Source organism: Canis aureus, chromosome 16, assembly GCF_053574225.1.
Source record: "Canis aureus isolate CA01 chromosome 16, VMU_Caureus_v.1.0, whole genome shotgun sequence".
Lineage (NCBI taxonomy): Eukaryota > Metazoa > Chordata > Mammalia > Carnivora > Canidae > Canis > Canis aureus.
Window position 1 is genome coordinate 59,828,822 of NC_135626.1, and position 25,771 is coordinate 59,854,592.

Sequence of the window (25,771 nt, forward strand, 5' to 3'; positions counted from 1 at the left end):
GATTTTACCCGAGACACAGAGGAGAGCGGCTCCGAGGTCAGCAAGCAGGAGGGCCCCCAGGGTGCGGTGCCCGCCTGTCCTGGGACAGCCGGTGGCCTCCAGGGTAGGCCAGTCCTCCGAGCTGCTCCGCAGACCGCCTGCGTCGCCGAGCCCTCCGCACAGCACCCTCCGCAGCTGCCTGCTTCCTGCTTCCTGCTCGCCTGGCACAGATTCCTCAGCTGACCTTTGCCATCCTTCCAAAGGTCTTGGCGGCCTCCCCAGCCTCCTCCAGGGCTCGCAGTGGAACCGGAGCGCCTGGTCTGTCTCCCCGAGGCTCCTGGGACCTTGCCTGTGTGCCAGCAGCCACCTCTGTCTTTGCTACTTCCTCCTACGTTCACCCAGCCGTGCGCCTTGGACACCACTCAGCAGTAAGGTGCACAGATACGTCTGGGCCTGAGACCCAGGCCTGGTCTGCAGAGAGCGTCGTGCTGCTGGCTTCTGGCGTGCAGCCGGGGCCCAGCCCATCGTGGGCCGTGGGAGGGTGAGCCAGTGGCCTCTGTCTGCACCTCACTTTCTGCCTCCGGCTCAGCAGCAGTTTGCCGGGTTGTGAGTCAGGGATGGGAGGCTGGTTCTCTGAGGGTCCCGGGGGTGAGGGGACGCCCCTGTGCGTGTGCTGCTCTGGGCTGGCTCCTCCCCGTGGGGCTCTCCAAGGGCGGTTGGGGACTAAAAAGCTAATTAACACCACAGGGCCCTGGGAGAGACTCGGTGCTGATGAAGTTATAATTAAACCTTGAGCCACCGGAGACCCCTCTCCCTCTGGGGCCTGTGCCGCCCCGTAAACGTGGGGCTTCAGTGAAGTCTCTCTGTGACTTGTCTTCGTGGAGCCTCTTCTAGCAGCATCCTTAGAGTCGGGGTTGTGGGGAGGGAGAAGCCTCGGGCCTCTAGCAGATTCGGGGTGGATCCTGCAGAGATGGCTCAGGAAATCCGGGGGCCGCCCCTCAGCAGCTGCAGCCTCCTGCAGTCACTTCCTCAGGTGGACGGGGCCTGCGCAGAAGGCTGAGCACCTGCCCAGTGTGTGTGGGGGGTGGGGGCGTAGTGCTGGGTCCTGCTGCTGCTCACAGCTGGTTCTGGTGCCTGGAAGGGGTCGCCAGGGTCCCCACATCGGGAGGGGATGCTTGAGTGGGTTTTCCCTGGTCCCTCCTGCCTGCCCGGAGGCCTGGGACGAGCCGGTTCATCCTCTGTGGTTGCTGATTGGCTGCATGTTTCTTCCCAGCCTCCCCTCCTTTTGGGTTGAGGCTTGGGGCTTCCCTCTATTAACGGGGCCTGCTCCTAGTTCACTCTGACTTATGGGTTCCAGCCCGTGGCACCGAGGGCCCTTTTTTCTTTGATTAATGGTGAGATCTTATGAGCACTGGTGGCACGAGGAGCAGGGAGGGCGAGCAAGAAGTCACAGGGCTGGGGGCTGGCCACCGACACAGTGCCCGCCTTGGTTATTGGGGAGCACTGGTCACCGGTGCCATCGTCGTTAATAGCTTTGTTGAGATGATCACTCACACGCCGCCAAGTTCGCTCCTCTGACACATGGAAGAGAAAACTCCGCGGTGTTTCAAATGCATTCACAAAGTTACGCGGTCATCGCTGATTCCAGAACATTCTCATCACTTGCAAAGAGACTCCGTACCCATCTGCAGCTCGCTGCCCACAGCCCCCGGCACCACTAATCTTCGTCCTGTCTCTGTGGGTTCACCTGTCCTGGACATTTTACACCAGTGGGAGCCTAACAGGTGGCCTTTTCTGTCTGGCTCTTTTCACGCAACACGATGGCTTCAAGGTTTGCATCATGGCAGGTGCCCACGCTTCATTCCTTTCCGTGGCCGAATAGAACCCCGCGGGCTGGCCATGGCGCGTTTCCCTGTTCACCAGTAGATGGGCATCAGGGATGTGCCCGCGTTCTCGCTGTTGTGAGGGAGCCACGCGGCCCTGAACATATGTGCCCACGTCTTGGTGAGGACGTGTGTTATCATTTCTCTCGGGAAGCTCCTGTGGTGTGGGAGGAGGTTGGCCTGCCCCCCGGGGTGGGGGTGGGGGAGCCCTGTGTGCCATCCTTTGTGCGTTTCTTGCGCTTTCCCCCATGACAGGTCCTGAATCTGTCCGGGCATTTCGCCAGGGGTCCTTTTGTTTCCTCTTGAGCCCAGGGCCAGCTCCGTGGGTGAAGGGGCCCATGGGTGGATCGGGGGTAGGCGTGGGGGCACGGAGTGGCCATCCGGGTCCCCTTCCTCCGCTTGGCCTGAGCTGGGCAGAAGGTTTGCATGTCCTCCTGGGGCGATAGGGGAGCTGCAGCCCCAGCTCCTGCTGCAGTGAGAGAGAGGAAGTGGGTGGAGGGAGTGGCTGGGTTTCGTTGTGGGCCCCCCCTTCCCCTTCTAGGAAGCTGGGGGAATGGACTGGGGTGTGGGAGCGGCCTTGCTTTTTCTTCCCTAGGGAACGCACTCCCCCTGCCCCCACCAGCCGCGGCCCCAGGGACACTCGTCCTTCCTGGGAGGGTGGACGTGCCGAGGGCTGCCCCTGGGATCCTGGGAGGGTGTGCGGGCGGAGGGACTACAGAGCGTGTCACACAGAAACGTTAGGCTCAAACAAATGTGTGTCCATTGTCATCGGAAACCACCACGTGAGTGCAAACGGCGAAGGCCCTTTGCCCCGCCTGCACTGGGGCGCCCCCCCCCCCCCAGCACCGCCCCCACTGCAGCCCAAGTTCAGGGAGGGAAGGGCCTGTTGTTGGTGGGGCTGGGACGCGGTCAGGGGTGGTCGGGCTGGGGGGCCAGGCTCCCCTCCTCCCCCTCTGGCCGCAGCTGGAGGAGCCTCTGCCTGTGGCCAGTTCGCAGGCAGAAATTACCATATGAATTGGCTCCTTCCCGGAGCCGAGCCGGAGCCTCTGGCTGAGGGACCTGGGAGGAGACAGGCTCCTACCCCTGGGGCCTCCTGCTTCTGCACCAGTGGCCTCCATCGGGTGGAGGACTCCGACGACACTTCTGATCCACTGGCAGGTACCCCGGGGTGTGAGGGTGTGGGGGGTGCTGGCAGGCTGATGGGCAGGGTCCCATGAGAGTGGGACCCCGCAGACAGTCACGCTTCCTGGCTCAACTTCATTCCGGCCAAACTTGTGTAAGAACCCCGTACTGTCATCCTCTTGGTCCCATTTCAAGAGTCGCAGCAAATTACTGCAGGAAACGTGGACCCTAAGGAGGGACCGGAAGCCAGGACCCTGTGCCATAAAGCAAATTCGAGCGCGATGTAGACTGTGAAGTGTCCGTGCACGGCCCAGGGCTGGCGGTCCGCGCTGCTCCGGCGGCCCGTGTCTCCGTGATTAAGTCCTCTTTGCCAGTCCCAGCCACTCTTAAGTGTGGGCTGGACATGTGTCACATGAACAGCTGGGCCGCGGATTAAGCGGCCGCAGGAAAAGTCACCCTCGTGCTGTGAAACTAACTGGTGGGCCCCAGTGCCGGGGGCACGTCTTCCTTCTGGGGCAGCTCAATGACCGATGGCCTGGTCCCTCCACACAGGGGATCCACTTGTCACTGTAGCGCTGGCTGGGCCAGCTGCAGCGTGGGGAGCGGCTTGGGGCAGTGCCGGGGTGGCCTCCGGTGTTCTGCTCCTGAGTCCTGCCCACCGGCCGCCTGCCCAGGCTCTGCATCTGCTGTGCCCCTAGGGAGCCTGCCGCCTGCCCCTGGGGTGAGGATGGGGCTCGAGACTGGGCCCTACCACAGGCCACCGGGCCTCCCCGTGTCCCCCCTCCTCTCCTCCTAGACGGGCCCCCTTCCTCCTCACCCCCCACCATTTCCTGAGCAAAGTTTCCTGACCGGGTAGGAGCTGTCCCCGGAAGTCCATCCTTCCATCCCTCCTTCCTGTTTGGTGCTTTGTGGCTCCAGAGGACGATGGAAGCTGGAAATGGTTAACGTCTTGGTCATGGGCTGCCACACATTGCAGGCCGCGGGGAAGCCCGTGGGAAAGGATGCAGGCCAGCACTTTGGGGGCCAGGGCGGGGAGCGTGGCCGGCCCCCCACGACGTTCTGAGAAGAGCCGAGGGCAGGAGGAAGGGCAGCAGGGCAGCGAGCTCCCTATTCATTCATTCCTTCATTCAGCAACCTGGGGAAACAAGGAGGGTTTCTCCAGGAGCAGGGGCGGGGGAGGCGGTTCTGAGGAGCCGTTTGCAGAGCTGATGGGAGCCAGGGAGACCGTCCGTGCACCCAGGCTGGAGAGCTGGGCCCGGGCCTGAGTCTTGCTAACCACTATAGAGCGTGGAGTGTGCCCCGCGTGATTCTGTGTGTTTCGTAAATGATCGATTCTCCTAGTGCTCTTGGGAGGCAAATATTACTTTTCCATCATACACGTAGGAAAATGGAGGCACAGAGAGGTTAAGGGACTTGCTCAGGGTCACACAGCGAGTGCGGTGGTGGGGTGGGTGAGGGTGAAGGCAGTTGACAGTGATGGCTTGGACTGTGGCGGGGAAGGGGGGCGGGACGACCATGGGGTGGGGAGCAAGGAGACCCGCTTGCAGGAATGTTGGGTTAGAAGTGGTAGGAACTTGGGGTGGGTGGTGGGTCTGGGAGATGGAAGGGGAAGGTCGAAGACCGGCCCCCCAGGTTTGTAGCTGTAATGACCACACGCACGGAGGGGCCACTTACTCCAAGGGGGACGTGCGGGGCAGGCTGGAGAGTCGGAGTTTGGCTCGGGGCGTGTTCAGTGTGAGACAGCCAGGCTGCGCTGGGGCCGAGGCCGCAGATCCCCGTGCTGGGCTCGGGGCCTGGCCGACGTGGGGCTCCGGGCATCTCTGCCGAGCCATGATGGACGTAAGGGAACGGTCAGTCGGCTCCGGTGTGTGAAGGACAGAGGCTGGCATTTAATGCACGGAAGATGGGCAGAGTCGCCTGGGGACAGTGTCCAGCCAGGGACCAGGGCTGATTCTGCGTGTGGAGGAGGGGCTGGCGCGGAAGCCGAGGGATTTCAGGAAGGAAAGTCTGGGGTGGTCTGGGCGCATGCGCTGCAACTTGGGGTGAGGGGTGACCCCTAAGTACTTTGCCCTGCAGAGGCCTGGCCGCTGTGTCTCCTCAAAACCCCAAGCCCCAGGGTGCATCACGCCACAGCCCAGATGGGAAGATGGACCTCGCCTCTCCTTCCTCTGCCGTGTGACCCAGCGCTGGGCTCAGGTGTCTGCACCCCGCCCACCCCCTGCCAGGCAGGGTTTCGGGGGTGATGGACGTGTCTGTCCCGAGGGCTGACTGGGCTGCTGTCCCTGTTATGGCTTTTTCCTGGGGCGGGCCTGGGGTAGGGGGGTGGCTGTGTGTCTGAGACCCCGCGGATGGGCAGGCAGTCCGTCCCGCAGTCCCTTCAGAGAGCTGCAGCCGTAGGTGGTGGGCCTGGTGCGCCCTAGGATGTGCCCTTGGGTTTCATGGGGTCTTTCTGTGGTTTATTCACCGGATGAGCAGTGGGGTCTTACGTGGGGACACGGAGGATCTAAGTAGCCCCGCTGGCAGGTGGGCACAGTCCGGGTGGGCTGCGGGAGCCGTAGGAGGGTCCCTGCCACCCCCTGGGCCCTGAGCCCACTGCTTCCAGCTCCTCTTCCCTCCTGAGCAGGGAGGACCCAGAGGCAGGAGAGCAGATGACTCCAGCTCTCTCCCTGCAGCCCAGAGCTGGAGCCGCAAATGGATGGGTGACCTGAGTCGAGGCGATCCGGAGCGGCTGACCCCGCACTTGCTTCCTAGACCTCAGACCCTCGGCTGGTGGCACGAGATGGCCAGCTCCCTGCTCCGGGGTCATCGGGCCAGGCTTCTCTCCTAGCCCAAGAATGTGCCGCTCCCTGCTCGGCCCCCTCCCAGGCTGTGCTCCGCCTGCCTCAAGTGCTCTGGGCACGAGGTCGCCTTAGGTAGCACCCCACCCCACCCCACCCCACCCCACCCTGAGCCTGACCAGGACTGCACAGACGCAAATCGTTTCATAACTTTGGCCGGGGAGGGGGGTGAATGTTTGATATCTTCCTCTACATAGCCCCTGGGTGGGGGGGCTGGGCTGTTGCACCCCGGGAGGCCTGTCTACTTTTTGTTTTCTCAGATGATTTCATCAGTGGGGGGAGGCGGAACCCCAGCGCCCCCAGCTCTGGTGAGGATCTGCTGACAGTCCTGCTGATAGGAGAGGGGGTGGGGGTGGAGGAGAGGCCTCAGCCCCCTCCTTAGGGGGACGTCCCTGATAAGAGGAAATTCCACCCGGTGACAAATGGCCAGTTTCCACCCATCCACGGGGGAGGATCTTTTCTTTCTCTTTTTAACTTGGCAAATATTTGCCAAGAACTAACGGAATCTCTGCGGTCAGCCGGCGCCCCTTCGGACTTGGTGGGCGGGCGGCCCGGGGCTGGATTCTGGGTTTGCTTTGGGGTTGGGGGCTCTTCATGCCCGAAGATTCTCTGGGGTGGGAGGATGCTCCGGGGCGGGGTGCAGGGGAGGCATGGTCCCTGATCCTGCGAGGACAGCGGGGTGGGTGGAAAATTAAATAATAAATCCTTGACACAGGAAGTCGGAGGGCTCATCCCTGGGCTCCGGCTGTGGGTCCGTGCTGCAGGCTGCTTTTTAGGAAGAGAGCATAGGCGGCCTGCAGGTCGGAGCTTGCTCTGGGCGAAGCCTGATGTCTCGGTGGGGCCGCGGAGCCCGGCTGGCCCAGAGGCACTGGAGGAGGAGGAGGAGGAGGAGGAGGAGGAGGAGGAGGCCGGGCCGCAAAGAGAGAACAGAAGAGGGCCTCTTCCCGAAGGGGGTGGGGTGGCCTGGTGAGAGGTGGCTGCTGTCCAAATCTGACTCTTGCCGACTTGGGCCAATTGAAACCAAGAGCTTCTTGAGATTCCTCCCTGCACAATGGAGGAGAAGCTTGCTTTCACGCGTTTGGCGGGAGCCGAGCCCAGGAGCCTTGGCAGGCAGTAGGAGTGGGGGACCCCGCCTCCCCGCCTCAGGGGCGCCTCCGGCCTCTGAAAGAATGAATGAGCCTGAGCCGGACGGGCATGGCACTGTCCCTGCTCTGTCCCCTCCCGGGTCTGCGGAGGGCACGGGGTCCTGGGAGATCTTGATTCGGGCACACCCCCACCAGGTCTTCTCTTGCTGCAACCTCGGGCCTGGTTGTTGTTCCTCCTCCCCCCCCCCCCCCCCCCCCCCCCCGACCTCCTCCTCCTCCTACTAGGGGGAAAACGGAAGGAGGAGCTCTTAGCTGGAGAAAATGCAGCCCTTTGCATGTGCAAATCCCTCCTTTCTGCGGAGAGGCGCGAGCCTTTGTGCTCCATTTCCAGGCGGAGTTTCAGGACAGAGGGCAAAGTCTCAGATTTCTGGCATCCCCAGTTCCTGACCAGACTCTGACTAGACGCTTCCTGCCTCGGACAAAGTGTGAAGTGTAATGTGATTTGGAATTACTTATCGAATTAGATGAGGCTTGTGTGCTTTTTGAAATCCAGTCCCTCTGATCCCCGCCTGCACAAATTTGCAAAATTTGGTCATTTATATTCAGTGTTTCCGTCTTTAGAAGGGAGCAGGAAGTTCCCCTGGGACATTTCTGGGGAGTGTGCAGAGGCCTGGGTAGGTGAACGGGGTGGGTGGGGGTGGGGACTAGGAGCAAGGAACGGAGTAAATGGGAAGAGGTCCCGTTTCCCAAGCCCTGCGGGGAGCGAGGCCCGCACCCTCCGCGCCCACGGCTGCTGATGCCCATTGCTGGTTCTCACTGGTCCTGCCTGCTGCAGCTCAGGGAGGGAGGCCCCTGGCCGAGGAGTATTCGCTGAAATGAATCTGTATTGTGGTCCTGGTCCCCCAGGACCCTGGGATCTTCTTCCAGGATTATGGTTTGTGCCGTTTCTTGCACATCTTGTTCCAGGGCAGTTCTGTAGCCTGTGTGTGCTTGTTGTGTGTGTGTCTGGTCCTTCACCTGCATTCCCCAATCCCAGGTTGGCTACAAGAGCATCTCCCTCCCCTACCACTTACACCAGAAGTGAGGAGTCCTCTCTGAGGCCTCTGTGAATTTGTCAGCTCAACCTGGGGTGACCTCCAAGAGGTGGAGGGTCCTAAAGGATGAGAATGGGCACTTTGACGTCTGCTCAGATGGGTCCGTCTGGGAGCTTTGGTGGGGCAGCAGGTGTGCCAGGCCTCTCTGCCGTGGGGCCTCCAACTGTACTAGGGTTTGCGTGCTTGGCGCCCCCTCCGTGGGAGACGATCTGGGTAAGCTCGGCCAACGGCATTGGCTTTACCCCCAAGAACTTCGTCTGGGGCCTGGCTGTGACGCTGGAGCCACCTGACTGCCCCACGTGGTACCACGTGGCTGCCATGGCCCCGACAGAGCTGCTTCTGTGTTTGGCAGACGAGGCTGATGTTTGGGGAGGATGGAACTTGGGACACTGCCGGGATGCAGAACAAGGCAGCAGGACAAACAGGGAGGCGGCAGGCTGGGGGGTCCTCTGGGTGTCGGTTTCTGGGTCAGCCCTTGCAAGCCTTCCGTGGTGAGCTCTCTCTGCAGCTGCCCTGGAGCTGGGGTGGACTGTGAGTGGCGCTGGAGGCATCCCCCACCCCAAGAGCGGGCTTCTTTCCAGGGTCGGCCTCCCAGCCAGATGGGCAACCCACAGCCCCAGGCCCTGCGAGCTCCCCGGGTGTGTGATCCCACCATCCTTCGCAGGCCCTGGGTCTGGGCAGAGGTGCCCAGATGTGGCTGGCTCCGGCTGGGAATCACAGCCCCCGCTGGGCTGCGGGCACTTGGGAGAGGGAGGTCCCCGGTAGGGGCTGGGCAGAGCCCTGCCCGCACTTCCTTCCTGCTTTTGGACCCTGCCACCCACCTCCTGAGAAAAGTCCCGCCCAGCAGGTGTGCCTGCTGGAGGAGGGGGTGGGAGCAGTAAGTGGGTCCGACGGGGGAGGGGGGGGGGCGCACCTGGCAGCTGTGGGGCTCCAGACCTCAGGCCTGAGCGTAGCATCTGGGGCCCAGCTGTCCTCTGAGCTGTAGAGCCGGCTGGTGGGCACTCATGGGCACAGTTGGGTTCTTTTCAGTCCGGCGCCACTGGCAGCCTCTGCTTTTCTTTCTTAATTATGACAGCTTTATTGAGATGACAGTTCCCACACCAGACAATTGACCCATTTAGAGCATGCAGTTCGGTGGCATTTATCCCGAGTTGTTTGAGCGTCCCCTCTGTCTGCTTCCAGAACATTTTCATCACCCCAAAAGGAAACCCCTTACGCATGGAGCAAGCACTCTCTCTCCCCCAGCCCCTGGCATCACTCATCTACTTGGTGTCTCTGTGGATTTGCTGATTCTGGATGTTTCGCATCAGTGGGATCGTACACGGGTGACTTTCTGTGACCAGCTTATTAAAACACTGAGCGTGACGTTTGCAAGGTTTGTCCACATGGTAGCAGGTGCCGGGTCGTCACTGCATTTTTATGCACTGCAGAGTATGCAGATACTCCCATTGTGATGTTTATCCCTTCATCCATTGCTGGATTTTAGATATTTCTCGAGTGCCGCCGTCTGGGCTCAGGAATTGGGGATACCACTGAGCAGGCCACAGTGTCCGCAGGTTCAAGGGGCTTGCAGAGGAGGGGGCGGTGGTCAGGAAGTGGGTGGCCCATCTTCTGCCCCCGTGAGCAGTGCCAGTGTAGCAGGGCGGGGAGTGGGGGCTTGCAAAGGGCCACATGGAGCCAGGGCCAGAACCCAAGGCCCCTGGCACCTGCCATGCCGCCTCGTTTTCACGGTAGGATGACCATGTCTGTTGCTGTGTCTTGCTGGGGGTCACCTGGGTTCTATTCATAGTTAGGCTGGATCCCCAGAAGAATTCACCCACTGACGGGTGAATGGATACACAGTGGAATGTTACGCAGACGTGAAGAGGAAGGACGTCGTGGCACCTGCTGCAACATGCAGGGGCCGTGAGGATGTTGGGCTCAGTGAAAGAAGCCAGACACGGGACTGTGCTGTGACCGTGCTGCGACCGTGCTGCTGAGGTCTGTAGACGGGTCAAGTTCACTGAGTCAGCAGGTGGGCCGGAGAGGCCCCTGGGGGAGCGGGAGGACAGGTTGGACTTTCGTGGGGGCAGTTTCTGTCTGGGGTGATGGAAACAGTCTGGAGGTGGACGGTGGCAATGGCTGCACGCCGTCGTGTGCATGCCGCGGGAGCAGACGCTGAAACACGGTTTAAATGGTCGAAACTTTCTGTGTGTGTATGTTTACCACAACAAAGGAAAGAATTAGGCTGGAGGAAGGTATGAGCCCGTGTGTAGGGTCACCCCAGCCTGGGTGGTCCCGGGCCTGCCTTCCACGGGGAGGTCGGTGGCCTGGGGGGCAGTGACGTCACCCTGGGCCTGAGAGCCTTGAGGGGAGAGCTGCTGGCCTGCGGCTGCTGGGCAGGGAGGGAGGCCACACCGGAGCCCCCGCGCCCAGGGCACACCCGGGGTCCCCTCCTCTGAGGTGGGGAAGCAAGGGCCTGCAGCTTGCCCTCACGCCGCATTGCCCTGCCCGAGAGCCAGACGGGAGCAGGGAGAGAAGGCAGGCAGTGCTGTGTGACCACAAGGACGTTACTTAACCTCTGTGATCTGAACCTGAGTTTTCCTCTTTCAGAAACAGGGCTCCGCTGGGGCTCCTGGCTGGCTCAGTCCGTAGAGCATGTGACTCAACCGTTGTGAGTTCAAGCCCCAGTTGAGTGTAGAGGTTACTTAAAAACAGGATCTTTTTTAAAAACCAGCTCGGGGCTGCTGGGTGGTGTAGTTGGTTGGGCATACAACTCTTGGCTTCTGCTCAGGCCATGATCTCGGGGTCGTGGGATCAGGCCCCGCATTGGGCTCCACACCCAGCGTGGAGTCTGCTTGGGATTCTCTCTCTCCCTCTGCCCCTCCCGCTCATGCACTCATTCTCTCTCTCTCTCTCAAATAAATAAATCTTTTTAAAAAATGGGGCTCCCTCTTGTTCTCTTAAGCTGATGAGGGTGCAGACAGAAGTATCTGGGAGGTGAATGCAAAACCTTTTTTTTTACGTGAAGAACATCCCTTTCCTATTAATAGCATCTCAAGAAGTTGGGGTGTGAAACAAAACCTTCAGGTGCCAGCGCCATGGAAAGAGAATGAGGCCCCAGCCGCAGGGAGAGGTCACTGGGGGACGTGGCCTGGATGCAGGTCTGACCATCGTGGTGGAGGGGCTGCGGGCCAGCCTGGGGCAGCACAGCCCTCCTCCACCCACTCCCACACCAAGGGGACACTCCCAAGACCCGCATCACTCCATGAGTATTGATTGTGTCCCCTCCCTGCGCAGGTCTGGAGACCCGGGGCGGTGCAGGGGAAGCTTCAGGGTCGAACAGATGGAGTGAAGGTCGCAGGTCATAGGCCTGACCTCTTTTGATGGCGTCTCAGGAAGAGAAAAAAAACGCTCCGAGGACCTCAGTTTCCCCATTTGTGAAAGGAGTAGGTTGACCTAGGACTGTGTGCTGTCCAGCATTTTTGTCATTTGCCATGTGTCACTTTTTAAATATAAACTAATTAAAATCAGATCAAATAAATAAATCTAGTTCCTCGCTCGGCTGGGCTGCATTTCAAGGGCTCAGTGGCCCCCACGTGAAAACAGCTGGCAGTTGCTCAAAAAATCAAAGATGCTGATGCCGTGCGACCTGGCGATCCCACCTGTGGGGATGTCCCCAAACGAGGCGAGAAGCAGGGTCCCTGGCTACTTGCACACCTGTATGCGGAGCCGTGTGCGAGAGCAGCTCAGGCGTCCGTGGAGGGATGAACAGATACGCAGGACATGCTCTAGCCACGCCGGGCACTTGTGCTCAGCCTCGAGAACGAAGGGTGTCCTGACACCTGCTGCGACATGTGCAGACCTTGAGGACATTATGTCACATGCAGTAAGCCAGCCCCCAGTGGGCGAGCGCTGTTAAGATTCCCCTTTATTGAGGGGTCCCTGGAGCAGCCAGTTGCACAGACAGTAGGATGGGCCCCCCCCGGGGCGGGGGGAGAAGGAGGGCGGTTCGGGTGTCACGGGGAGAGAATCGCAGTTCCGCGAGGTGGAAAGCTTCTGGAGATCGACTGTACGACAAGGTGAACGTATTTAACGCCACCGCACCGGACACTTAAAATGGTTGGTGGCAAATGTCAGGTTTTGTGTATCTCTTACCACGATTAAGGAGACAGTCACAGTGGCTACAGCGTCCGACCGCGCGGGGGCACAGAATGGGGGCCTCTCGGAGGGTGGTGGAGGAGACGGCCCCTGTCGTCGCTCCGGGCCGGCAGGAGCAGGTCCCTGGTGACTCTCCGTGGGAAGCAAGTGTTCAGAGAAAGTGTCCCTGGGCCGGTTTGTCTGATGGGGCCTCTGCTTTTTCCACGTGGAGGCCCTGGAGGCAGACCCCACAGCCTGCCACCTCCCGGCAGGGCAGGACAAACTGGGGTGGCTGCCCCCGGAGAGGAGAGGCTGGCAGGATGGACCCTCACCTGCGCCGAGGGAAGGATGGGGCTTGTCGCTTTATTATTATTATTTCTCGAGCAGGGCCCTGGGGGGCAGGATGTTTGCTTTGTGGTTTGAGTTTCTGCAGTGGATGTTGGCGCCCGCGGAGGGGGCCAGCTGGAGCAGAGGCCGGAGGGGAGGAGGGAGCTGGAGCGGAGGGGGTGCAGGGGGGAGGGAGGGGGAGAGAGGGGAGGGGGGCGCCCAGGCCCGGACAGAATGGCTCCCAGACCCACAGGCAGATGGAAGCAATTTGGGGTCACGTGGGGCTGGGCTGAACTGCTGGCCTGCAAGAGGAGGCCCCACGGCTGCCTCCAGGAAGCAGCCCCACAGCCACATGTTCAAGGCCAGATGCAGCGCTTGTCTTTGTTTATTTAAAGATGCTGGAGCTCGAGCTCGGGGACAGTGTTTCTGAAGAGGGAGCAGAGGCAGATGCCTTCTGGGCGCTGCTGGGAGGAGGCCCGAGGCTGTCATCGCTGGCCTGGGCGGGGGGCAGCGGGGGGTCCCCAGCGCTTTCACATGTGCTCTGTTATTTGCTCCATCCCCCATCCGGTGAAGTAGGAATTACCCACGCTTTGTGGGGCTGAGAAAATGGAGAAGTTGAGTGACTTTGTGTGGATAAGCCGCCCACGCTCCGATTCTGGAACTGGTCAGCAGATGGTCCCTCCTTGTCGTGGGTGGGAAGGGTGCCTGCCCCCGCTGTCCACGCCCTCTGACACCTAGAAGACAGAGGTGTGGCTGCCGAGGTGCGAGCCGGCCGGGCCCACTGGGGTTTGGTGGTTGCAGGAGCGTCCGGTCACTTCCCCAGGAAGTGGAGGCACAGTGTGTCTGAGGCCCCCGCGGTGGCCTTCTGGCCGGGCAGCCCGTGCCTGCTGCTTCCTCGGGGCGGGGCCCGGAGGACACGACCCTGTTCCCCCCCCTCCCCTGCCCAGCACACACCCGGGAGTAGGAAAATGGGGGTTCCAGGGCTGATGCCCAGGGAGCCAACCAGCCCCACCCCGCGGGGACCCGGGAGACGTCGAGGTGCACCGTGTGCTTTCTTCCCGTGAGCTTGGGGTGCACCAGACAGGCCCGTGAGCGCCCCCGGGAAGTGGGGTGGAGCTGACATTCCTCCTGAGTGGTCGAGGGGTGGGAAGGGCCTGGATGCACCAGGGCAAGGGAGGCTGCCAGGGGAACTGAGAGGCTGCCCGAGGAAAGGTGCGGCCAGGCGTGTGTGGTGTGTCTAGGGGCGCACCGGGACGGGGTGCTCCTGCCAGGCCCTCGGGGGGACCCGCATTGCGGTGAGCACCTCTCACGTCCCCACTGGGTGCCTCCTGGTCGTCCCTCCCTTAGGCCTCTGACCTGGACGTGCAGACTCCCGAGGGCGGCCAGGGGAGGAAGGTTCTGACCTGCAAGCTGCAGAAGCTTGAGTTGCTTCTAGAAGCAGCTCCGTCCCATCTGCCCGTCCACAGACCTGAAAGCAAAAGCTGTGGTTGTGGGGAACACAGGTGCTGGGCTGAGAGGAGAGCCCACTGGGCCCAGTCCAGGGTGGGGGGCAGGGAGCTGCCCCAGGGCCCTCTCCGCCTGCCCTCCTCGCCCGGGGAACAGCTGGGCCCCCCTGGAGGAGCATTGCTCGGGGATTGAACACGCCTTGCCCAGGAGGGGCAGGATGGTGAGGACTCGGGTCCTCCTTTCAATCCCAAGAAGGCTGTCCTCTCCTTTGTCCTGGTTCACAGGCTGGCCCCAGACACTCAGCTGTTTGGCCCCAAGGGTCTCGAGGCCCCCAGGCTGCAGCAGGTGCTGGGGCCTATTGCAGCCAGGTGCTGGAGGCGGAGAGGGCCCACCTGGGTGCCCTGGGGCAGGGTGGAGGCTGGGAAGAGGAGGGCTGGGGTCAGCGCTGTATTGGAGCCGAGGGAAGGGCACCGTGCAGGGCGGCCTTTAGGTCTAGGGTGTTCCACAGGGGTCTCTTGGACAGCGGAGCCTCAGTTTCCCTGTTTGAGAAGTGGGAGTGGTGTAGGTGCTTTGCAGATGCCTGTGTCTGACCCCCGACACCCCTACTGTCCCCCCACAGCCCCTGAGGCAGCTCCCGGCTGCATTGGCGACATGGCCGACACCCCCAGAGATGCTGGGCTGAAGCAGGCGCCCGCGCCCCGGAACGAGAAGGCCCCCGCGGACTTCGGCTATGTGGGGATCGACTCCATCCTGGAGCAGATGCGCAGGAAGGCCATGAAGCAGGGCTTCGAGTTCAACATCATGGTGGTCGGTGAGTCTGCGCCCCACGCCGGGACCCTGCACCGGGGGCTTTGGGGCTCAGTCTCCTCTTCTGAAAACCAGGGTGGCTGCATGCAGTCTGCGGGGCGGATCGCCCTGTCTGAATCCCGAGGTGGCAGGTCAGGGCGGGCCCCCGGAGCCAGGCAGCTGGGTCCCCCTATCCCCACGCTGGGCTCTATGCCCATGACCCTCGTGAGCAGGAGGGGCCTTCCAGTCACAGCCTAGTCCAGCTCCCCCCCACCCCCGTGCCCTCCACCCTCTGTCCTCCAGTTGTGGGAGGGGACTCGGTGAGTGAGGTTGGGGCACACGGCAAGGCCAGGAGTGCTTCTGGGGCCCAGGCACCTGGGAGGCACGCAGGAGATGGTCTGATGTCCTGGGGGCTCCCTGGCCAGTCAGCCTCTCAGTGGCAGGGTCTGCGGTTAGGGGACCAGCCAGCGGGTGTCCCGTCCCTGGCAGTGAGGCCCCAGCTGCCCACCGTCCAGGGGCCACTGTCCTGCCCCAGAAGGAAGCGACTAGGGGCTTTTCACCAAGCCCAGGGGTTGCCCAGCTGCAGGCTTTATGCTGAACGTGCCTGCACTTCCCACCCAGATGACCCCCAGAAACGAGGTGGCCCGGCCGTGGTTAGACCGTGGCAGGTTTGCAGAGCCTCCTGGTATGTCGAGCTCTGGAGAGGAGAGCTGCACGGGGCCCCGGCCCCCCCACATGGCCTCCTCCGGGCTGCTCTGCATCTCGGCTCCTCTTGGGCCCTCTGGGTCCTGCCCTGCTACAGGGCACCACGAGAGCTGGGCCACTGCCTGGGCATCCCAGCCCTTCCTGCCTCCGGAGCTCCCCCTGCCCCGGGGCCCCCACGGGAGGGGTGCTGGGGGGCAGTGCCGAGGTGCTGCTGAATCGCAGGGCCCGCTGACTGGCTCCCATCCTCTCCGCAGGGCAGAGCGGCCTGGGGAAGTCCACCTTGATCAACACCCTCTTCAAATCCAAAATCAGCCGGAAGTCGGTACAGCCCACCTCGGAGGAGCGCATCCCCAAGACCATCGAGATCAAGTCCATCACGCACGGTGAGCGCTGGGGTGGGGCTGGGGGTGCCGAGTCGGGGATGCTCTCCAGGACCCCTGCAGGCCCTGGTCAGAAGGAGCCCCCCCCGCCCCAGATGACTGAGTTTGCCACCAAAACCCATGGGCAGCAGCTGCCCAAGACGACCGTCACCAGCCCCTGCTGGGCTTCGCTGCTGGCTGCGGTCGTCTCCCTGGCGTCACCTGGGGAGGGGGGTCATCGCTGGTCACCCATGTGACCCCGGGGCCTCGGGGTGGGGCTGTAAGGGTCCGGAGTCTCCCCCTGAGCCTGGTGGGTGCTGTGATTCTGTGCAGATATTGAGGAGAAAGGCGTCCGCATGAAGCTGACCGTCATCGACACCCCGGGGTTCGGGGACCATATCAACAACGAGAACTGGTAAGAGCCCATTGGGCTGCTCCTGGCCTCAGAGGCCCCCAAATCCCCGACCAACGCAGTTACCCTGGGAATCTTGCCCTCACCCTCCCCCTGGGGTCAAAGGTCACCATGGGAGGCTGGTTTGGGAGCTCAGGGAAGGCTGCGGCCTCTGTTCAGAAAGCCCAACACCCCCGGCCCTTGTACCTGGAAGACTGGGTACCGGGTGGGGAATCAGGGGACTGGCGGCCTGCGGGAGAGGACGGGGCGGGAGCCGTCGCCCTGTGCGGCCTGACGGGGCCTCTCCGCGCAGCTGGCAGCCCATCATGAAGTTCATCAACGACCAGTACGAGAAGTACCTGCAGGAAGAGGTCAACATCAATCGGAAGAAGCGCATCCCGGACACGCGCGTGCACTGCTGCCTGTACTTCATCCCCGCCACCGGCCACTCGTGAGTCCTGCGCGGGGTCACCTCCCCGGGTCCCCGGTCCCGCGTGGTCAGGGCGGCTCTGTGCAGCCTGGTTCAGGACCCCGGGCTGTGTCTGTGACTGCTGCTCTCGCCAGGGCGGGGGGAAGAGCGGGCACAGCTCTGCCCCAGGGTGGGAGGAGGGTGCCGGCCCCTCGAGAGCCCCCGCGATGCTGCCCCACACCCGCTCAGGGCGCGTTTCCGGGTGGCGGGGGGCCGTTGAGGGCCAGGGCCTTAACCGACGTCAGACTGCGGCACGCTGGAGCCAGTGGGCCTGGGTCTGGGGGCGCCGTGGACAGCAGCCTGTTCCAGAAGCTTGGCCGGGTGCTTCCTCCTGCCTGTCCCTCCCAAGGGAAGCCCCGCAGCCTTCGGAGCAAGAGCAGCCCCAGCTGCCGTCTCTGAGAGGACACCCCAGCCAGGACGGTGCTCAGAGCGGGCCTGTCCCCAGCCTGCCCAGCCCGGCCCGGCTCGTGTCTAGGGAATGCCCTCTGCCTCTTTCCTGTCCCTTATCAGGCTTGGCTGGCACTCGAGTCACGGCCTTGGCCGGGCTGGCACGTCCCCGCCCCGGGAGCCCGCACGGGCACCCTGAGGGCCCTGTCTCAGCTCCAGCCGGCGCCTCTCGTTCTGTCCCCGTCCCCGCCGCCCCTACTCATCCACGCCGTTCCCTTCCAGCCTCAGGCCCCTGGACATCGAGTTCATGAAGCGCCTAAGCAAAGTAGTGAACATCGTTCCCGTCATCGCCAAGGCCGACACGCTGACCCTGGAGGAGAGGGTCTACTTCAAGCAGCGGGTAGGGCTCCCCGCCTCCATACGGCCCTCGACGGAGCGAGGCCGTCAGACACGGCATGCCGGGCTTTTCTTAGATGGAAGAGAAAGCGCAAAGGGGGTGGTCTCCACCGAGGGGACAGGGGGCCGCATCTCCCTTCCCTACGTCAGGCTGCCGTCCACGCAGGCGGGCGCGCCCGGGGCTGCTGCCTCCTCGCAGGCCACATGTCAGAACCACACCTGGCCCTATAGACCCTCTACTCAGTGGGCGTGAACAGGAGGCCCTTCTGTCTAATCCCCGAAGCTCTGCATGCCCCCCCCACCGGGCCTCAGCCCATGGCCTCAGGTGTGGGGCTTCTCCCAGCATGCTGAGAGGGGACTGCCCTTGCCATGGCCGTGTTGGCTGGCGGAGGAGCCTGCGCACGGCGGTGGGTCTGTGCTTAGGGCAGAGATGACGGCTGTGCACGGGAGTGTCCCTGTGTCTGCAGGAGCTGGTGCCACAAAGGGTAGTGACAGTCCTGACACGGGCAGGTGCGTGCTGGGCTGCAGAGGGCCTGTGCAGCATCCGGGGCCCGCCAGGACAGAGGGCTTCCGGGTAGAGCTCGAGGGTGACTCGACAACCCCAAGCTGCCATCTTTGGGGTGCGATGCGGCTGGATAGGCAGGACGGGGAGCCGCGTAGGACTTGGGCCAGCTGCCCCTCCTCCGCCCAGGAGGCTCCAGAACTGGAGTATCAGGGTCACCAGCCCCGCAGAGCCCGCCCTTCACCCCAAGCTGGGCCCCCTCACTTTCTGGAGGTCACAGTGGGGGCGGATCCGGGGCGGGGGCAGCGGTCCAGCTGGCTGTGTGGACGGTGCCCACACCTCCCCCCTCTGGATCCCCAGATCACCGCGGACCTGCTGTCCAATGGCATCGATGTGTACCCTCAGAAGGAGTTTGACGAGGACTCGGAGGACCGGCTGGTGAACGAGAAGTTCCGAGTGAGTGGGTGGGCCGGATGCGGTGCCCAGGGGCCCCTCGATTCCTGCTAGAGGGCACGGCGGGGCGGCTCCTCCCAGGGGCCCAGGGGCACACCGGCCTTTGCACACACACCTGACCAGAGCCCCTGTCCCTCCCCCAGGAGATGATCCCGTTCGCCGTGGTGGGCAGTGACCATGAGTACCAAGTGAATGGGAAGAGGATCCTCGGAAGGAAAACCAAATGGGGCACCATAGAAGGTAATCACCAAGCCGCTGAGGCCCCCGGCAGATCAGAAAGCTAAAGCTGCTTCTGCTGACCTGAAGCCTATGCACCAGAGCCCCAGCTGGGTGCTCATGGGTCACGTGGCCCCTCTCGGCCACAGGGAGGGGGACAGGTGGCTTCCCCGGGGCCCACAGCCCTTAGCTGTTGGAGCTCTACCCCAATCCCCCAGGGGGCAGGGAAATAGCCAGAGAGAAAGGAGCTAGGCGGGGTCCTGCCAAGTTCTGGTGCTGGTGTTTCATAGCCACGCGGTGTGACCCTGGACACCTTGCTTCACCTCCCTGGGCCTAGGACAGGGCTGGGCCCTGTGGCTCCGTCCAGCTCTGAGAACCAGACGCCCCGCCCCGCCCCCTGCAGCAGTTCCCAGGACCCCCACATCTTAGTGCCCTGGGGGCTGCTCGAACAAGTTAGCGCAGACCCGGTGGCTTGAAACCGAAAATGATTCTCCTGGTTCTAGAGGCCCGACGTCAAGGCGTCAGCAGGGTGGTTCCTTGCGGAGGCCCGGAGGGGGGACATGTCCCACCAGGCCTGTCTCCTGGGGGCTGCCAGCCATCCTCAATGTCCCTTGGCTTCCCTGCCTGCACCCCCCCACCCTGCCCCCCGTCTCCGCTCCACCTTCAGCTTTCTGTGTCTGTCTTCTCAGAAGGACATTTGTCGTTGGCTTAGCGTCCCCCTGAGATCCAGGATGACCCCCTGTTATGGTCTTTACCTCAATCACATCTTCAAAAACACTTTCCAAATAAGTTCTGGGTCACGAGTAGCGAGGAGCTGGGTGTTGGGCGTGGTGTGGGCAGCACAGTTCACCCCCGTCAGGTGCTGGCGCCCTTAGGTGGGCCCCACCCCGGGTGTTTCTTCACCACCCGCTCTGTTTCATCCTCCCTCTTTGGGACAGAGGAGGGAGGAAGGACAGATTGAAATGGGCTGCTTTGTTCTTCGATCCTGGGGCCGATCCCGGGGCCGATCCCCGGCCGAGGGCCCAGTATAGAGAAGGTCCAGAAGGCGCTGCCCCCCCGCCGCCACCCTCACCCCTCTGTGGAACTGGGCAAGTCCCTTAATCCCCCAGGGCCTCCATGCTCACCATCCTTAAAATGGGTACCATGGGCCAAGATTTTAGTAAAATGCAGAACGTCCCAAGGACTTCTGGAGCTTTTAGGGCAAACAAACACGCTGAGAAAGTGAGGGCCGTGAAAACCGCTGGTCAGGGGGCTCCATCCGTGCCCGCTTCACAGGCATTATCCTGCTGCCTGCCTGCCCCTCCTGCAGGAGGCCGCGCTGCGGAGCCCCAGGGCCCAGCCCTGCTCTGCTGAAGCCTGGGGGAGGCCTGGAGAGGCCCGCGGACCTGCCTCGGGTGCCCACGGGTGCCGATCGGGTGCAGGATGGTGTTTTACGAACCCACCTCTCCCTGGGTGTTTGCTGGCTCCGCCTGCTGCAGATCTCCCCTCCTCCAAGGGTTGTGACCCCTGGGGGGTCTCTGGGGGCGCTGCTCGGCTCACAACCAGCCTTTCCCTGGGCTTGTCGACAACTGCCTTGGCTCCGCCTCGTCTTGAAATGTTGCTGTTTAGGAACTGGTTCACGGACACGCGCTCTGGAGGGTGAAGTGTGGGATAGGAAGGGCCCGTGGGGGGCGCCTGGGGGGCTCAGTGGGTGAAGCCTCTGCCTTCAGCTCAGGTCATGATTCCAGGGTCCTGGGATCAAGCCCCTCATTGGGCTTCCTGCTCAGAGGGAGGCTGCTTCTCCCTCTGCCGCTCCCTGTGCTCGTGGTGCTCGCTCCCTGTCCTGCTTGATCTCTCTCCAATAAATAAATAAAATCTTAAAAAAAAAAAAAAAAAGGCCAGAGGCCACAGAGGCTTGGGGGCAGCCCAGGGATGGACACGCGTCTGCTGCCCCCTGGCGGCCTGCTCCGGCCTGCTGTGTTGGGCCCTAGATCCTGTGACTCGTGTGCGGTGGCACCTGTAAGGACAGTGGCGAGGTGGTGGGTCTCCCACTCCCACAGCCTGTATGAGGACCCTGGAGGGCCCTGGAGGAGCTACGTCAGCGTAGCTCAGCTTCCCCAGAACAGGGCTGGCTCTTTATATCCGGGACCGTGTGTGCTGATAGCGGACCTGAGGGATGCTCTGTGCTCGCCCCTGGCAGCAGGAGCTGTTGCCTCGTTCTTGCCCACCCCACCCCGCCCCTCCCCGTCCCTTCCCGTTCCTGGTCCTGTTTCCTTGATCTTCCCTGCCACTTGGGGTGCACCATCCTGAGATGTTCCGCTCATCCTGGGAAACGGCCGGGTGTCTTCGGGAGCTGGGTGGGGTGTGATACCGCACACAGTCGGCTCATCCAATGCTCTCGAGTCCCTGAGATGTGGGTGACCTTTGAGCCCCCACTTTATAGAGGAGGAAACCGAGGGTCAGAGAGGCCAGGAGGACTCAAGCTGAGGCCAGGGGAAGCAGCCACACTCATGCTCACATTCCCAGCTTGGGGCTCTGCTCTTCCCGCCTGCTCTCCCTGCTTGTAGCAACGCCATGTGGGAGCCGGTCGGTGGAAGGTTCTAGTGCAGGCACAGCCCCGTGCGGGTGGGGGTGTCAGAGGCGCATGGAGGGCGGAAGCCAGGCAAGCAGCAACTGGAATAAGATCTAGAACTCAAGGGCTCGGCAAGGCAGAGGCACTGGGGCTTTTTCTCCGCAGCCCTGCCTGGCAGCTTACAGGGCGGCGGGGAGACAGACTCATTCCCTGCCCTCTGAGCCCCAGTTCCTGAGACCGCAGAGGAGGGGCCGTGGTGCTGGCTTGTGGGGTGTGAGGAGATTGGATTAAACGTGCAGGCGCCCCGCACCTGACGCCTCTCCGTGCGTGCTCTGTGCCCGCCTCCTGCGGCGTAGACGGTTAGCGGCCTGCGGGTGCGCGACAATCACACACCCCGGTGGTGCGGCTTAGTGATGAGGCCAGCAATGAGACTGTCACCAGCTGTGCCCCCAGCCACCACGGGGGTGCCGCTCGGATCCTCATGGGGGACCTGAGGGCCCCCTCCCTGCCCCGTCTTCCCACGTCCCCAGAACTGTCCCCTGCAGCCAGAGCGCGATGTGAATGCTAACGCGTGTGGGAGAGCGCCCGCTGGGGCACAGGGTCTTTAGGACGCCACCTTCGACTCCTGACCCTGTCCCGGCTTCAGGGATCCCCTGGGACATCCTGCTCTTCCCAGAAGCCTCCCTGGTTCCCAGTGAGGAGCCGTGGCCCCACTGCTCTGGCCAAGGTGTTATGTATTTACTGGGGAGAGAGAGAGAGAGAGAGAGAGCACAAGCAGGGGGAGCGGCAGAGACACAGGCAGAGGGAGAAGCAGGCTCCCCGCTGAGCAGGGAGCCCGATGTGGGGCTCGATCCCAGGACCCCAGGATCATGACCTGAGCTGAAGGCAGATGCTTCGCCCACTGAGCCCCCCCAGGAGCCCCTAACCCCGGCCCTCCTGCCCGTAGCCCACTGCTGGGTGGAGGGTTCCTGTGTCCTGTCACCACTCAACCAGAACCCTCTGGAGAGCAGGAGCCCCGTCGGGCCTGCCAAGGTCGTATCCGCAGAGCCGGGTGCCCGTGAGGGGCCCAGTACTCCCCTGTGGGGTGGTGACTCCCATGCCCACCTGCCCAGGCTCCTCTTGGCACCAGAACCTCTCAGGGAGGGGAGCGGCAGGGCTGGGGAGGGCCTTTGGGTGACATTAAAGCTCCTCTGTCTCTTCTCAGTTGAGAACACCACCCACTGTGAGTTTGCCTACCTTCGGGACCTCCTTATCAGGTGAGTCAGGGCTGTGGGCTGTCGGCTTGGCCCCCTGAAGGCCCCGAGAGGCCCCTGAATGAGGAGTGTAGGCAGTGGGGGAGCAGGCCTGGACAGCAGCTGGCCTGACCCCCCCCCCCAGGAGGACCTCCGAAGTCCGTTGGCCTAAAACACTGCCATGGAAATGAAGCAGAAAGTAGAAATTCTTCCTCTAGATGATGTCAACTGGGTGGGAAGGGGGCCAGGTTCTCCTCTCTGCAGCCTGGGTCCATTAGATTCAGGGCCTCAGGGGCCTTTGGTGCCAGGCATGGGGGCGGCGTCCCCCACTCCCATCCCAGTGTCCTCTGACCGCACTGCTTTGACCTAGCTGAGGCTCCTTGGTGTCCCCTGGGCGGCCACCCCTAAGCCTATAGAGCGGGGGTGGGGGTGGGGGTGGGGGGCTCCCGCTGTGGCACCAGGGGCTCCCCGCTTCTCAGCAGGTGGATGCATTCTAGGAATCTAGGAATGAAGTCAAGGGGAGGGACAAGGCTATCTCTTGGGGCCTCTAAGTTGGGGGGATGGGCTGTGGCTTCGGGGGGTGACCCCACCATGCTGGAAAGCCTGGCAGCAGAAGACACCGTCCCCCCCCCGCCCCGCCACTTTCCAGTCTGTCCTGAGGGCCTGGGCTGCAGGGGAGGGAAAACCCGAGCATAGGACCAGTGGGGTCGACCAGCACTCCAGCTCAGGCCCTGGCCCCAGGACCACTGGTCCTTGCCCCGCCCCCCCACCTGGCCAATGGCCTGGGGCTTCTAGGTGGCAGCAAGGACATTCCAGTGTTGTCCCCTCTGAGTTCGCACCCAGCCCCTGCCCTTAGACTTGACACGGGGGGACGGGGGCACAAGCAGTGGGACGTTTGTGTTCTTGTGCCTCGGAGACGGCACCCACAACCCCGCCAGGCCTGGGCCCTGGCCCACCTACTGGCCCCTCCTGGGGGGTCCCCTGAAAGCCAGGGGGTGGGGACTGGGGTCGGCCCCATCTTGTGACCTCCCTGTATCGTGTCCCTCCTTCCAGGACACACATGCAAAACATTAAGGACATTACCAGCACCATCCACTTCGAGGCCTACCGGGTGAAGCGCCTGCACGAAGGCAGCAGCGCCGTGTCCAACGGCGTCGACGAGAAGGGGCCCGAAGCCCAGGAGATGTAACCCACCCGCCCTGCCCCCGGGACCCTGCCCCCCAGTCCTCTCCAGCACCACCCCCAGGCCTGCCCACGTGCCCCGTCTTATTTTATATCATTTCCTCCGTTCGTCATCGTCCTCCGCCCCCTGACACGCTGCCGAGTAACGACACGCCGTGTGCCCTCCTGAGTATGCGTGTTATTAGCCGCTGACTCCGGGGCCTGGACCGGCCTGGGCTTCGGAGAGGCCGCGCCCCTCTGGCTGTCCCCGAGGTCTGGGGGGGGCAGGAGGGGCCCCCCCATTCCGCGTCAGTCCCCATCCCCAGGCGCAGCTCCCGGTCGCCACAGCCTCCGATCAGGGCAGGGTGGTGTGGGGGGAGACCCGGAGCCCCCTCCCGCCCCCTCCCTGCACGGCCCCAGGCCCTAAGGGCCCTAACTCAGACCCGGAACTCAGAGAGCCCCCGCCCTTGCCCCACCCATCGGGAGAAGAGTTGATTCCATGAGATGCAAGTTGCCGATTGCTTAGACCCAGCAAGGCCCACTGGCTGCCTGCTGCCCGCCCCCCACCCCCCCACGAGCCCCCACGAGCCCCCACGAGCCCGTCCTGGAGCAGAAAGTGCCTTTATCTCAGCCGTCCACGAGCCAGCGTCCTTTCCCCCGCCGTCCCCTCCGCCGGAACTGGGGACAAGTCAGACAGAGAGAGGTGTGCCTCCATCTCTCCGTCGTCCCCCCTCCCCCCAGGATTTGATTGAGCCTTCAAGGGAAGGAAAAGGATGCACCCCACTCCAGCCCACCCCCATGATTCTGGGGAAGGTCCAAGCAAGTGAATCTGGTGGAGGAGATGAGGAGGAGGTGACTGCCGGAAGGAGGGGGCTGTGGGCCGAGCCTGGGCCTGTCAGAGCGGCCCTAGTGGCCCCGGTGTCTGCCCTGCATCGCCCCACAGAACTGGGAACTGGGAGAGAGTGTGTGTGTCCGTCTGTCTGTTTAGACACTTCTTTGGCCCAAGATGCTCTGGTTAAATTATGCCCAGGCGGCCACCCCAGGTACACATGCAGCCCTCCCGGGCCAGGCCTTGCTGACACCATGACCCCAGGAGCTTTTCATGGCCCTAAATGTGCCTGGGCTCCTGCGCCCCAGAGCCCATCGTAAAGACACCCCCACCCCGCAGAGAAGGAAAGGTCAGGAGTCAGGTGCACTTGGCCCATCGTCAGGCTGCAGACGGGATTTTCCAAGCAGGGCTGTGCCAGTCGCTCCTGGTCCTGCTCCTTCACCCTCTGTCTCCCCCGAGAGACCAGCAGGGACCCTCGCACAGCAGAGGGCAGGCGAGATGAGACCCAGGTGAGGTGCACGTCTGTCTGCACCCCCCGGGCCGGCTCACTGCAACCCGTGAGAACAGCAGTGGAGGAAGGGGGTGCAGAGAGGCCTGTGCAGAGGTGTGTGTGTACGCACACCTACGATATGCGTGCATCACGTGTTCTCTCCCCACCCAAGACAGGAAGGACCCCTCAGTGAAACCGTTGACTTGCCGACTTGCCGTGTTTTTGCCAAAACCAAGATTGCGAAGGACACCTCCACCTCCAGCGGCGGGGCGGGGGGCGGGGGCCGAGGGGCGGCCTCCCCGGCCGGGTGGACTCGCTTTCCTTCTCTGTAGCCAGACCTTGAAAAAATTGTGACTTTCACTGGGATCTGTTCCGCAGTGGCCTTTTGCTATGTGCCTCCTGAGAAATTCGTCTTTTTGTATAAATAACAAAGTTGAAAATGTATTTCCTGAAATAAATGTCCGAAAGCAAACCTGGAAGGGGGGATGTGTTCCTCTTCCTGGCCCCGGAGGCGCGGCCTTCCTTGCAGAGGAAGCCGGCACCGGGGTGCTTGCTGGGTGTGGGGGGCTGTTTAATGGTGGCGGGGACGCCGGTTTCAGGGAATCCAGAAGCACTCGTTTCTCTGGAAAGCCAAGGGCAGAGCTTTCCTAATTTATTCACTGAAGGAGGCTTGGGAGGGTTTCCCACGGGGAGGCGCTGCCAGCTGCTTCTGTTCCTATATTGTTGGAAATAAAGTTTTTCTTCTTAAAATCCGCCCTATCAGATTGGACCCTATGAACTGGTCAGTATTTGACAGTATTTCCACACCGGCGAGTTTGTGCCTAGAGAACGGGGAGGAGACAGGTTCCGGAGGGTGCCGTGGGCAGGGGGCGTGAGCTCGAGCATTCTGGACCCAAGCCCTTTGGCTTGAAACCACCGCGACCCCCAGGGTGCCTCTGGGTGTCCAGGGGAT

At 62.6% G+C, this 25,771-nt stretch overlaps 1 protein-coding gene and 1 long non-coding RNA gene across 9 annotated transcripts in view; one reads left to right on the forward strand and one right to left on the reverse strand.

Annotated features, from left to right (window-relative positions):
* The window catches only part of SEPTIN9 (septin 9), a 145,248-nt gene extending 119,679 nt beyond the window's left edge, over window positions 1-25,569 (forward strand). For all 8 annotated transcript variants that reach the window (XM_077854381.1, XM_077854385.1, XM_077854383.1 and 5 more), the window contains 9 exons: window positions 14,512-14,703; window positions 15,638-15,766; window positions 16,076-16,157; window positions 16,447-16,584; window positions 17,272-17,389; window positions 18,248-18,343; window positions 18,484-18,580; window positions 22,312-22,363; window positions 23,393-25,569. In XM_077854381.1, the coding sequence (XP_077710507.1) occupies window positions 14,512-14,703; window positions 15,638-15,766; window positions 16,076-16,157; window positions 16,447-16,584; window positions 17,272-17,389; window positions 18,248-18,343; window positions 18,484-18,580; window positions 22,312-22,363; window positions 23,393-23,528 (1,040 nt within the window). In that variant the 3' untranslated portion in view covers window positions 23,529-25,569. The remainder of the gene's footprint in view (window positions 1-14,511; window positions 14,704-15,637; window positions 15,767-16,075; window positions 16,158-16,446; window positions 16,585-17,271; window positions 17,390-18,247; window positions 18,344-18,483; window positions 18,581-22,311; window positions 22,364-23,392) is intronic.
* On the reverse strand, window positions 12,663-16,578 carry LOC144287088 (uncharacterized). Its single transcript, XR_013354989.1, has 3 exons — window positions 16,341-16,578; window positions 13,850-13,914; window positions 12,663-13,180 (listed from the first exon to the last, which is right to left on the reverse strand). It is a non-coding gene; the product is annotated as an uncharacterized LOC144287088 (long non-coding RNA).
* Window positions 25,570-25,771: the final 202 nt, after the last annotated feature.